The sequence below is a fragment of the Sceloporus occidentalis genome, unplaced genomic scaffold (assembly GCF_023333645.1).
Source record: "Sceloporus occidentalis isolate IW3139 unplaced genomic scaffold, rSceOcc1.0.p SCAF_9, whole genome shotgun sequence".
NCBI lineage: Eukaryota > Metazoa > Chordata > Lepidosauria > Squamata > Phrynosomatidae > Sceloporus > Sceloporus occidentalis.
The window spans coordinates 48,588,733-48,601,628 of NW_028316989.1; the positions used below are offsets into that span (position 1 = coordinate 48,588,733).

The 12,896-nt window shown below is 43.9% G+C and overlaps 1 protein-coding gene across 2 annotated transcripts in view; it reads left to right on the forward strand.

The window, feature by feature from the left end:
- The first annotated feature begins 2,502 nt into the window (after positions 1-2,502).
- The window catches only part of LOC149307500 (E3 SUMO-protein ligase PIAS1), a 41,285-nt gene continuing 30,891 nt past the window's right edge, over positions 2,503-12,896 (forward strand). The window contains exon 1 of one of the 2 annotated variants that reach the window (XM_089539303.1): positions 2,503-2,544. In XM_089539303.1, coding sequence (XP_089395429.1) covers positions 2,521-2,544 — 24 coding nt within the window. In that variant the 5' untranslated portion in view covers positions 2,503-2,520. Of the gene's footprint in view, positions 2,545-2,797; positions 2,848-12,896 lie in introns of those variants that run through there. The other variant, XM_089539302.1, reaches the window with a different exon arrangement.

The window sequence follows — 12,896 nt, forward strand, 5'->3', positions numbered from 1 at the left end:
CGGCACAGTAATTAGTGTTTACTCTTGAAATGGCATTCAGATTCTGAGCTTTAATTAACAGGGAATATATATATATATATATATATATACACACACACACACACACACACACTCATATTTTCCCATTACATTTATTTATTTATTTATTTATTATTAATTATTCCTCCAAAGTCTAAATAGCTGCACAACAGAGAGACTTATTAACAGAAGACGGAGACTCCATTTCGTCCCCAAAGGCAATGGCATCCACAGTCCTACTTTGAATCCAGAATCCCTAGGTAATAGTACAGTCCTATATGAGTATACTTAACATTAAGTCACTTAGCATCAAATGGGCCCTACTCCGTTCTATATAAACGATGTGCTTGTTGCACTTGATCTTGTGCCCCCTGAATTCTTATAATGGACTACAAGGAGAGATGGTCTGGTGGCGATCTGGCGAGAGCGATTCACTGTTTATTTATGGATTATGCTACAGTACCGTATGGCAATTGTGATTTCTCGGTCTCAGGGCCCAGCTCCACTTCGCTAGTTCTTAGGGTAAGAGGGAGGAATCTCAGGGCGAGAGATTTGAAAGGTGTGCATTTCCTCATTGGTTAGACTTGGAAGATTTTTATTTGAAGGCATACTCCTGTGCAACTCACATTCAATATGACATTTCCCAGGGCTCAGCTGCTGTGCCATTGCAATGGGGCGGTCCTAGGTTTTGGCGTTGAAATCTCAAGGCTTTGGATAGTCCTGAGCTGCCAGCCTTAACGGTGATAATATTGCATTTTTTTATATTTCAAGTCATATTCTAGTAATTGTTTAAATTATAAATGAATTTATGTAACCCATTCTTCTAATAGGAAGGCGTTAGGTATAAAATCGTCTCCATCTATCAGCTCCCAAAACAGCTGTCAGGATAACTCTAAAGTGGCATTTGCTGTACTTACACAAAAGTAATCATGCATTTTGTATCAGACATCGCTTCTGTTGTCGTTGTCGTTCTGGAGGATCCTCAATGCAGGCAAAGGTCACTCCGCTTCTTGGCCAAGAGAGGACCAGAGCCAAAGGGCAATAAGAGACTTTTGAAATTCCATTACCTGTCTTTTTATTGCCCTTTGTCCCTCCGGACCAAATGAACCGCAACAGAAACAACATCGGATACAAGATGTAGGCCCTTGACTCTGCCATCCTCGCTTGTCTCCTGCATGGTTTTTAAGCATCTCTTGCCTGATGAAGGACCCAGGGGAGCTTCAAAAGTTTGCTTGATGCTATTTTCCTGCATATTTGTTTGGCCAAGAAAGGTATTGCTTTCCTGTGATTTCGGGTTTTGTCGTATTTTGCTGCAGGGCCGACACAGCTAGGACTGAATAGATTTCCTGACTGAGAAGAAAATATCATAGTGGTGTAAAAAGACAATGCATGGGAGTATTCAGTTCTTTGGCTGCTGCTAGCCTTACCTTGTTGTTTAATTACTACATTGTGTAGGCTTGGTGTGCTTCTGCCTTCCTGCCAGGTATGGCCCAACTCAAGGCAGACTTCACAGGATTGTGGGTTTTGCCTGGGAGGTTTGGGTCTAAGGACCCCAACCACAAAGGTCCAAAACACACTGCAGAAATAATCACACACACACACACACACACACACACACATATATATATATACACACAAACATACAGATACACTACAAGTATATAGACATGTCTACATATAGTCATAAGCACACACATATATACAAATGTAGACATAAGTATATAAACATATGCATAGTCATAAACACACACATATATACACACATGCATACACACATAAACATATACAAACATAGACACAAGTATATAGACAGACACACACACACATATATACATATACAAACATGGACACAAGTATATACACATATATACACAGTCACAAACAGACATATGCATACACATATATACACACATTTATATACATATGTACATACACACAAATACACAGACAGCCATAGACATATAGACACACACAAATATAGAGACATAATACATATATACTCTCACACATAAATATACAGATATATATCCATATATATGTATACTCACACACATAAATATACATATATATATATACTCACACATAGAGATATATACATATATGTAATATACAGATATATAATATATTCACACACCTTTAAATATACATATATATATATATATATATATATATATATATATTCACACACACATATAAATACACAGAGATACATATACACAGATAGACATCTCCATCTCCCCCAGTGCTTGCCAATCCCTGGTCCTCCCAAGTGTTTTGGACTCCATTTCCCAGAAGCCTCAGCCAGCTTGGCCATTAGCCTGGGATGCTGGGAGCTGAAGTCCCAGACCCTCCTTCGCCCCGCCCCCTTTGACGGAGGGACAAAATGGCGGCCCCTCCTCCTCCTCCTCCTCCTCGTCGGATTCAAAGGCGGCGCGCGGTGCGTGGTGGGCGTGGCCTGGGGCCGGCGGCGGAGCCCAGTGCGCCTGCGCCCCGCGATTCAAGATGGCGGACAGTGCGGAACTAAAGGTAAAGGCGCAGTTGGGAGCCCCCTTCTCCTCCGACGCCCCCAGACCCAGATGGCGGCGGAGGGCCCCGGGGGGCGGGCAGGGGCCGGGAACGGGCCTGAAGGAGCGGGGCTTTGCTTGGGGGGGATCAGGGGAGGCTTTGGGACTCTCTGACCCCCCCAGGACCCCCCAAATGGGGGGAAGACCCTCAGGAGCAGCCGCAGAGGGGTCCTTGTGAAGCAGAGTCCCCCCAGACCCCTCTCCGGGCCCCTTGGAGTTAGGGCTCTTCAATACAGGGCCGGGGTCTTCCCTACAGCCCTGCGAGGTAGGACAGGGGCAGGTCTGTTTCAATGGTGGGGAGGGGGCTCTCACCCTTTTCCTGGCATCCCACCCTTCATCATCCCAACCCCATAAACCTCCCCAGTGTTTCCTATGGGGCTTCTTTTCAGTTGGGGAGGGGGGCTTCTGCTTCCCTATATTCAAGGTGTAATTGGGGAGGGGGCCTTCATTCCTTTCCTGGCCTCCACGAAGCCTCTCTTTCCTCTCCATAAACTTCCCCACTCCTTTCTCTGGGGTTTCTTTCAGTTGGGGAGGGGGGCTTCTGTTTATCTCCCTTAAACTCCATTCTGTGGGGGGGGGGATATAGGGCTTCTCTGACTTGAGGGGGGGCTTCTGCTTACATCTATTAAAGGGGCCCTGCTTTGTGTGTGTTTTCCCACGCTTTCGCATAGCCTTGCTCCTTCAATTCTGCCCTAAATTGTGTATTTGGTAGCAGAAATAATCCGGCTTGAGACCCTTTTAACTGCCTTGGCCCAATGCTAGGGGATGCTGGGAGCTGCAGTTCATTGTGGCACCAGAGCGCTCTCTAACAGAAGGCTGCTATATGATTTCTCGCAGGACTACACTTCCCAGGGTTCCCTAGCACTGAGCCAGGGCAGGTGAAGCGCTCTCAATCTGGACTGTGTCTGCTTTGTCTTTTAATAAGAATAATAAGACTAATACATTTTATTTATATCCCGCCTCTCCAGTTGGATTGAGGTGGCTTCCAATGAGAATAAAATGCAAAACTACACTTCCCAGGATTCCCTAGCACTGAGCCAGGGCAGTTAAAGCCTTTTCTGCTGGAGTTTGCAAGAGAGAGAAATGCACTTAGCGAAAGGAGGAAGACTGAAAGGGCAGAGAAGGGTTTTGTGGACCTGGAAGGAAAGCTGCTTTGGGTCAGGGAGGGCAGCCCCAAGGCCCCCCAGAAAACCCTCCTTTCGGAGGGGGCCTGTCCCTCTGCGGAAACCCTCCCCATGGCACTGGGTCTCCCATAGACGCCACAGTCCCACAGCTCCTCTCAGCCCTTGAAGGGGGCCCACTTTTGGGGGGTCCTGAAGGGGTATTTAGCTCCATTGCAATCTCTCTCTAGATCGCTCACCTTCACCCCCAAGACCCCTTCCTTTCACCCCCCAATGATCCACCCCCAGGAATGCCTTTGGGACAGGGCTGGGCTTTCTCCTGGGAACTCAGTAAAGCAACAGCTGAGCAAAGGTCCTGAGAAGGAGCCTAAAGAGGCAGAGGACTGAAATGAAGGGCTTCTTATAAGGCATTGGGAACGGCATGGAGGAAAAGCTGTATTTCCCCTCCTTTGCTCATCTGCCATAGTTTTTTGCAGCTGTCTCTAACTCTCTGACTTTTTGGAGCCCTCTCCAGCTTTCTCATGGCGTTCTGATATTCCAGACTGACAAGACCCTCTCTCCGATTTCTCTTGTTCAGGAAGCAAAGGGGTTTTGCCAACCAACCGAGCGAAAGAAGTCCTAGCTTAAGCTTTTGCAGATTTGGCTTATTTTCTTCCTCAGAGGCACGGAGCCTTAATTTCAGAGAGAGGTCGTTGCGTGAAGTGTGTGGAAACAGCCAGAAATGAGGCGCTTCTCATTTTGTGTTTGTTTTAAAGGGAGAGGAATCCAAGTGTGGTGCGTTATCTTGGTTTTGGTTGCTGTCAAATCCCTTTCCTTTCTTCCCTTTGTGATATAAAGCCTGCATTTCAAAAGTTTTGTTTGTGCAACGTACAAAGGACTGAAAACTAAGGCTTTCTGAGCACAGCTCAGTGCTCTGGAATTTTGGAGCCACAACAAACTACAGTTCCCAGGATTCCATAGCATTGAGCTGTGCCAGTTAAAGTGGTGTCAGACTGGTTTATTTATTCCTGCAATGTAGATGCAGACACACACACACACACAGGTTTTATTTACCAAGGTCCAGAACACACTGCAGAAGTAATCCAGTTTGAGACTGCTTTAACTGTCCTGGCTCAGTGCTAGGGAATCCTAGGAATTATTTTGGCACCAGAGCTCTTTCTGACAGAGAAGGCTAAATGTTTTCCAAAACTACAGTTCCCAGGATTCCCTAGCATTGAGCCAGGGCAGTTAAAGTGGTCTCAAACTGGACTATTTCTGCAGTGTGTTTTGGACCTGTATATTGCACAAATCCTTTGAAATGCAGCATGCTACAGAAGGGAAGAAATGGATGCACTGTGTGTATATCTACGCATCTTTCTGCTTCCCAAGAGGTTTGTTGCGGTTCATTCAAAATCATAGGCAGAAGAAATGATCAAGGGCTCCCTTTAATGGAAGTCGGAGATGGAGAAAGTTGGGCTACGCTCAGCTTTGTCATGAAGCTTAAAGCTCCTTTTTGAGCTCTGCTTCCTGAGCTGGCATTCTCTGCTAAACTCTCTGGAGAGGGAGAAGAGATAGAAGGAAACTCCCACTACCTTGCTTTCCTGTTTTAGAGCAAGAGGAAACTGAAAGTGCTGAATCTCATTGTGTTCTCTTTTCTTACTCCTCTGTTCCTCAGTATAGTTTCTAAATCTCATATTGGAAAGTGAGCTTAAAAGTCCCAGGGAGACAAATTTACCGCCAATCCTTCTAAGAAAAGACACTTTTTAAAAAGCCCCTTTTGGAAGTCTGGAAATGAGACTCCGCTTTCAATGGCTGCTGTGTGGGTTGGCTCCTACAATTCCAGGGGCTTTCTCACAATAAGGCACTCTTTCCTTTTTTATTCATCAGCAACCCCCCCCCCCCAACCTTGGTAAACAGAAGGAATTTTTTTGGGGGGTGGGGGGCTAAGAATTCAGTACATTTAATAACATCTCTGTTTTGAGACGCTGGCTGCCTAAATACCCTGACTTACAATAAGGACTGTGAAAATGGGATGTGGAATAGTAACAATATGGGTCTATCTGGAGCCAAAGGTGTTCCTTCTTTCATGCCTCTTGGAGACTTTTGCAATCATGATTTCATTGTGAGCCTACAGAAATACATCAAATCTATCATGCTCTTTTTAAAGGTAACACATGCAGGGAAAAACCCAACACATGCCAAATACATTTACCCATGGGATTATTTTGTTTGCTGTCTTTCATGATGTCTCATTGATTCTGGAAATGTTTACATACCGCCTTTTTAAAAAATAAAAAACATCTTTTTCTCCCCCTTGACTTTTTCTTTTAAAGGTGCTTTTCCTCCTTTGGGGTCTGTGTGCTCAGCAATGGCAGCTCTCTCTTTGTGGAGGTGAAGATGAATTGACCCTCTTTATAACCTCCATTGCCTTTTGTGTTTGGGGCTGTGGGGAATCTTGCTGGCCTTGCGGCAGTGGGAGACTTAAGGAGGCCGAGGATCCATTTGCGTAGACGGCTTCTCGTAAAAGCACAACAACCTTTATTTGTTTTCCTTCACACTTGGGCTTGCTTCATTAATCTTAGTGCAGTAAATGCAGAAAAGGTGTAGGTAGCTGACTTTCATTGGCTAGGATGAGATGCTTGTGAGATAGCAGTTTGGGAGCTTGGTTGGTTTAGTTGGCAAAAGATTCCAGCTCTTCCTTTCACTTCCTTTCATGCCCCTGCGGAGAGAAGGAATCTCTCTCTCTCTCTCTCTCTCTCTCTCTCTCTCTCTCTATATATATATATATATATATATATGCATGTGGGTGGATGTGCAGTTTTCCCCCAGAGAGCTCAAGAAAACTACTAGATGAATTACTATTTTCTTTAAAAAGGAGTGGCATCGTAGGATTTGTTTCATTTCAATATCTTGAATTTTAGGTTGTCTTCTGGAAGATGACTGCCTTCAGTTACCCTCCAATCCGCAGCTCTTGTAAAAGAAGAGAGAAGCCTTTGTACCTTCTTCCACCTTTTGCCATCTTTTTATCCCATATCCTAACTTTTCTATATGCTTGTTCCCCTCGTTCCCCTTAATGTCTGCCTCTGCAGTTGGTTCCCGTTTCTTTTCCCAACATAAGCAGGCCTTATTGTTGTTTGTTAAAATATTTATAGTCGGCCTTTCGGTCATAAGGCCCTCGAGGCAGAGTACGAAGGAAATATTTAAGATTATTGCAATAACATTTCCAAAAAGAAATGATCCATTTGTGTTAAGACCATCCAGTAATAAGTGGGACACAGATGTCTTTACTGCGCAGTGGAACTGAGCAGGAGCTAATGCAAAATCCCTTAGGAAGGAGTCCAGCAAATGGAGTGATTCTACAGAAAAGGGTTAGGAGTTTCTCTTTCTCTCTTAAACAGATGCATCCCGCCAGCTATGTCTCTTCCTCCTTTGAATGGATATATTTGGATATAGCCAAGACTTTGTCAAGAGCCAGCGTGGCATAGGGGTTTTAGTGTTGGACTACAACTCTAGGGACCAGGGTTTGATTTCTCACTCAGCCGTGAAACCCATTGGGTGACTTTGGGCAGGTCACACACTCTCAGCCTCAGGGGAAGGCAATGGCAAACCTCACCAGAACAAATCTTGCCAAGAAAACCACGATATGGCCTTAGGGTTGCCATAATTTGGAAATGACTTGAAGCCATACAACGCCCACACACAAAAGACCTTATTGTGTACTTCTGCCAACCTAACCTCATTTCAAGATGGAGTGTATAACAGAGATACCAGCAAAGAGTCTTTGTAGGGCAGGCTGATATGGGATGAGATGTTCAAATGTCCTGAGCATTTAGGGATTTGTAGCTGAGAACCAGCATCTTGATCTCTGAGCCCAGGAACAGCTTGGCGCAAATGCAGTCCATGTAATGCAGGCCTTACAGCATACCTTCCAAAAAGCAGTTCAGTTGTATTTTGCATCAGCTGCAGCATCTGAACACTTTGAGGACAGCCCCACATGCTGTGATAGTCCAACCACAAAGTAAATAAGACATGCATTATTGTGATGAGTCTTGTCCAGGAAAGGGGCAACTGGTACATTAGCTGAAGCTGTGAAAAAGCACTGCAGACCATGGCTGTTGCCTGAGCATCTAGCGTCAAAGCAGGATCCTAGTAGCCCTATGTCAACGTAAATGTGAAATTGACTGGGCCTATGTGTTTGCTCTCCTGTTTGAAGGGGAAAGCTACATGCTTTGGCTGGATATAAGGAGTTTGGGGGAAAAAGCTTTCTCTTTGGAAGGGTACTTCTTGATATGATGATCAGTAATTTTGCTTACATTTGGACGTCTTTATAGAGGGATATTCAGAACTGATCTCAGTCTACAGGGAAATAGATTTTGTCTGCTGTAAGTTTGTTTTTCACTCTCTCCCCCCACTACAAACTGCTTCTGCGATGGAGGAATGTCCCATTCCCCCTGTTTCCTGGGCTACAATAGGATTACAGGTTAGTTTGTCAGTCTCTGTTCCAAGTGTTAGAAGGGGAAGTGCTGCTTATTGAGAAATGGCAGGGAGGCCTTGTGGCTGGCAGTAAATTGGGTTCAAGCTCTGTGTGACTGGAGCTGCTTTCAGTTTGAGGAGAAATTATACTGGAGGGGGGTTTGCCCTCTTTTGTTTATTTATTAAGGTGGTTATAGTCTGACCCCACTTGAATTGCCATGACTCAGTGCATGGAATTCTGGAAACTGTTGTTTTGTGAGACATGTAACCACCAGCAAACTACAGATCCCAGGATTCCATAGCCATGGCAGTTAAAGTGCTCTCAACCAGGATTATTTCTGCAGGGAGGATGCAGCCTCAGAGAAACGTGAATCCTTTGGGCAGATTGGACATCTGATTTTGGAATCCAAGACCAGCAGAATGTCCCTCCCAAAAGTAGTGGCAGCCCTCATCGATAGCAAAAGCCTCTAGAAGGGTTCCTAGCCCCACAAAGAGGGTCTTTAGAATGTCTTGGACCCACACAGGTGAAAGCAATAGGATTCAGCAGAAGATACCTGCATAAGCAGAAAGCATGAGTTTCAGTATCTGATTTACAATTTTGTCTAAACAATTTTGGCTTCCAGAGATCTCCCCGACTCTTGGGCTTCAGAGAATGCAGTGCAGTTCCAGAGTTCAAATGGTTTTTCAATGGGCAGCCCTTGCTGTAGCTTCACATCTTCCTCTTGATCACTTTTCCCTTTTTTGGATGCACTGTGGTCCTCTAATGCTTTTTGAGAGATAATCTTTACGTTTTCATTTCTTTAATCTTGGGGCAACGCAGCTCCAATAAGAAGAGGCAGCAGCTGCAGCAGTAGGAATAATCAATATTCCAGTATGTTTGCCAATAGAAATCAGATTTCACATTTCACACGCACACACATAAGGATGACATGCGCGCACACTCGTTCGTGAAGGGTTTTATACTTCATTAGGAGTTTCTGTCGATGAATCTTAAAAGGCCATGGGAAAGGATTTTTTATCCTGAGTTCCTCCAGCAAAGGCTGCAGATTTCTCTTAAAATAACTGTTCTTGACCTTAAAGGTATTGCAGAGAAAGCCAAAGACTCAGAGTTGGAGGAGGCAGGAGTTATTTCTAACCAATTGTTTATTGTTATTTCAATGTTTGTTTAAAGTCAATTGGTGCTGAATAAAAATAACTCCCAAATGCTGAATGCATTGCACAGAGTAAGCCTTGTTGATGCCAGTGGTGCTTTCATGCCGTATGTTTAAGGTCGGGGCATATTTTGGGCAGATGGAAGGAAGGTATTGGCAACAAGGTGTGATGGAGACACAGAGAAAGATGAGCAGCAACTGCAGGACTGATGCAGCTGTGATAGAGAATCCTGAGCAAGGAAGGAAATTGGATGGGTTGAAGAGGAGAAGCAGGGGAGGATCCCGAGAAAAGAAAACAAACCAGTGGATTGCATGGAAGAGAGAAACTGAAAGAGGAGTGAAGGGAGCAATGGAGACCGAGACTCTTTGGTGTGTGGGCAAAGGTTAAGTTTCTAACCAAGGATGTCTAGGAGACTGGAAATTATGCAGGGAGCAGTTGGGGCCATTGTAGAGCTTTCATGTGTTTAGTTTAGAGGGAATTCCCCAAATAATCTAGTTTTTTATATATAGATATAATATCTTTGTTCAAAATTATATGCACCACATTAAAACATACTCACATTCAAAGGAAAAAAACCCCACCAAAACATATCTATACTTCAAGGGATCTTATATAAAACTACCAACCCTGCATTCCCATTCCTTCAGCCTCACATTCAGGCTCCCCTTCTTTTTTCTTTCCTTGATCTCCCTTCCCATTCTCTCTGTGTTCTTTCCATCCCTACTTCTCCTTCCCTATCTTCTCCATCTTTCACCCCCTTCTCCCTTTCCTTATTTTCATGTAATTGTCTTTTGAGAGAGAGGTCTCATTCTGGCTCCCTGGCGTATCTCTCATAGTCCTAGTCGGTTGACATTCTGTGTATGAGTAAGACCAGAGACGATTGCACTTTCTTCTTTTGAATACCACTAACAATGTTTTCCCTTGTAGTTGTGCTTTCTTGCTGGGAAGCACACTTTAGGATTTCTTCCTTTTTGGCAAATAACAGCTACAAGATTCAAGAGCATCCAGGCAAAGAAAGGCCTTTGGGTAGGAAAAGGTTTCTGCAGTATTCAGTCTTTGGGCTCTTTTTCTTGTCTTCGGTTTCTCTTCTGCGCGTCTTGGGGAAAAGTGCTGGAATAAAATCTCGATGTTTGAACCCGGTTAGGAGGCTTCAGGGCACATAGGTGTGTGTCTAGCAGAATTCCCGTCAAATGTGGCAGCATGAAAATGTATGCGAGCAACAAAGCTGAGGAACAGCACAGAAACAATCAGAAAAATGTCCATCTGGACGTTGTGCAATGATTATTCCTTTTGTGAAAGATAATATTTCCTACAACTGAGCAGGACATTCATTTGAAAAGAAGAAAAAGTTCATAAATGGAAATATCATTTCTAGGTGACATTTCTTAGTGAAGAGGGAAAAGGGACTCCAACCACCAATGAGACTGTTGTCTAGGATTGGCAAGCAATTGTCAGATCAAATAATGCGGCGCAAGGAGCATTGCTGTCTGTAGCTGATAGTTTACCCATATTCATTTCAAGTGGCTGGGAATTTATACCAGTTTATCCAGCTGAGAGTGTTGGTGGTTACAACAAAGAGGAGATGAGAGACCACAAGAAATAGGTAGTGATTTATTATTGACTACTTTGTGGAGAATTTGTCACTAATCTGCTGGAAACTCAGCTTGGACATTGTTACTCCTTTAATGTGTTTAAAAATGTTGTCTGTGATCAGGCAGAATAGAAAGAGAAAACATTTTCAGCTATAAAAGAGTGCCTGGTTATATAATGATGTTAACATTTCTTGTGTCCTGGGAACGGAGACATTGGTCAATATATTGATTAGTCATCTGTGTGTGTTGTACAGCTTATTTCCCTCTGAAATAGATCTACTTAGAAGTAGGTTTCCATGGAGGTATAAAAGCCAGTGTGGCATGATGGTTTGAGTGTTGGACTAGGACTCTGGGGACCATGGAAACCCATTGGATGAGCCACATCCTCTCAGCCTCAAGGAAAGGCAGTGGCAAACCTCCTCAAGAAATCTTGCCAGGGAAACCCCATGATAGGTTTGCCTTAGGGTTGTCATAAATTGGAAACATCTTGAAGGCACACAACGCATGAGTATAGGATTGCGTCCTTACTAGCATTACTAAACTCCCCAATCTCATTGATAACTGGCAGCAGTATTTTGTTCTGTCACAACTGTTTTCCTGAACTTTGGGGTACATCCTCAATTGTGTGTTTAAATCTTGGTTTTTTTCCCCTTTAAAAACATCTGCGTATGAGTATAATGTACTATAAGTAGTATACTGTTAGTGATCATTACAAAGAAGTCTGAAGTGCTGTGTGAAATTGCATATTGAATAACTGGAAAGCAATCTTGATGAACTGTTCTGCTGAAATACATATGAAGAATGAGATAAGAATTTGGAAAGGGAGGCTACAAAAGGTATAATTCAGGTACCTGCAAGTGTTTTGTTGTTGTTGTAAATCAAAGGCCACCTATACCTTACCTTATTTATTCCTGGACCCATACAGATGTCTTGCTCACAGACTTAGCAGTCATCTTATGCCGAACATGTTTTTCTCTGAAAAACTGGATCAGATCTCTGTAGGCTAACACTGGAAGTGTTTTGTACTCATTTCAAAGCAGTCATTAGCATCGCTGTAGCTGCTGTAATGGTGATAACCTGTTGTGTACATTGCTTTTAGTTCAAATCAAGATTTATTACATTGCAAGGAGCTGAAGACACAAATTGCATAAAAAACAAAAAACCGGGGGTGCCTTATAGGCAGGAACTGTACGAAGCCACAAAACCAGCAGCACTTTGCACAGAGTGTCACACGTATGACTTGTTGGCCTGCTGGGCAGGAATCATGGGTGTGTGCCTTCAGTGTAAAACAACTTCTCTTTGGAAGCTTGGGTGTACCTTTGAGGGAAAGATGGCTACTGCAGAGAACATGAGAAGCAGATACATATGTACAGTGCGCTCATGTCATACATAGGCACGTCTTACGCGGCTTTCTGCATACGCTGAAAGCTGTGGTGGGAAAAGGCATGGTGTGTCCCACAGTGCGTGTGTGCCACCGCACCACCACATGCACAAGCCCCGTTCATTTAAATGGGGCTCGAGCATAGGACGGATTCCCTTTACGCAGAGGGGTCCGGAACAGATCCCCCACATAAAGGAAGGGCATAGTCTAGATGATATTTTACAAACATGGTGATTAGGGGCATCAATAGGGGCTGCGGCGGGTGTAGACCGCACTTGATATCACCTGAAGGGGAGGGTGACATCTCTGTTCTCTAAACATGTGTCTTTTGCCAGATATGGTCTATGTCCTTCACCTGTGTCCCTTTAAAATGCTGGAACTCAGTGGAAGGCATGGGGTGAGTGGGGTGAGATTCAATGGGAGAATAATAACAACAATAATAATAGTGGTTGTTTATCATGTCCTTTCCACCAACGGGTGGTATATCAAAACATACTGTATATACGCATGTATAAGTCTAGAAATGTAGGTTTAAAAAGTGACCCCAAAAACCTGAGTCCACTTATCCAGGGGTCAATCCTAAGTACTGCACTTTAACTCGTGTATATCTATTTAT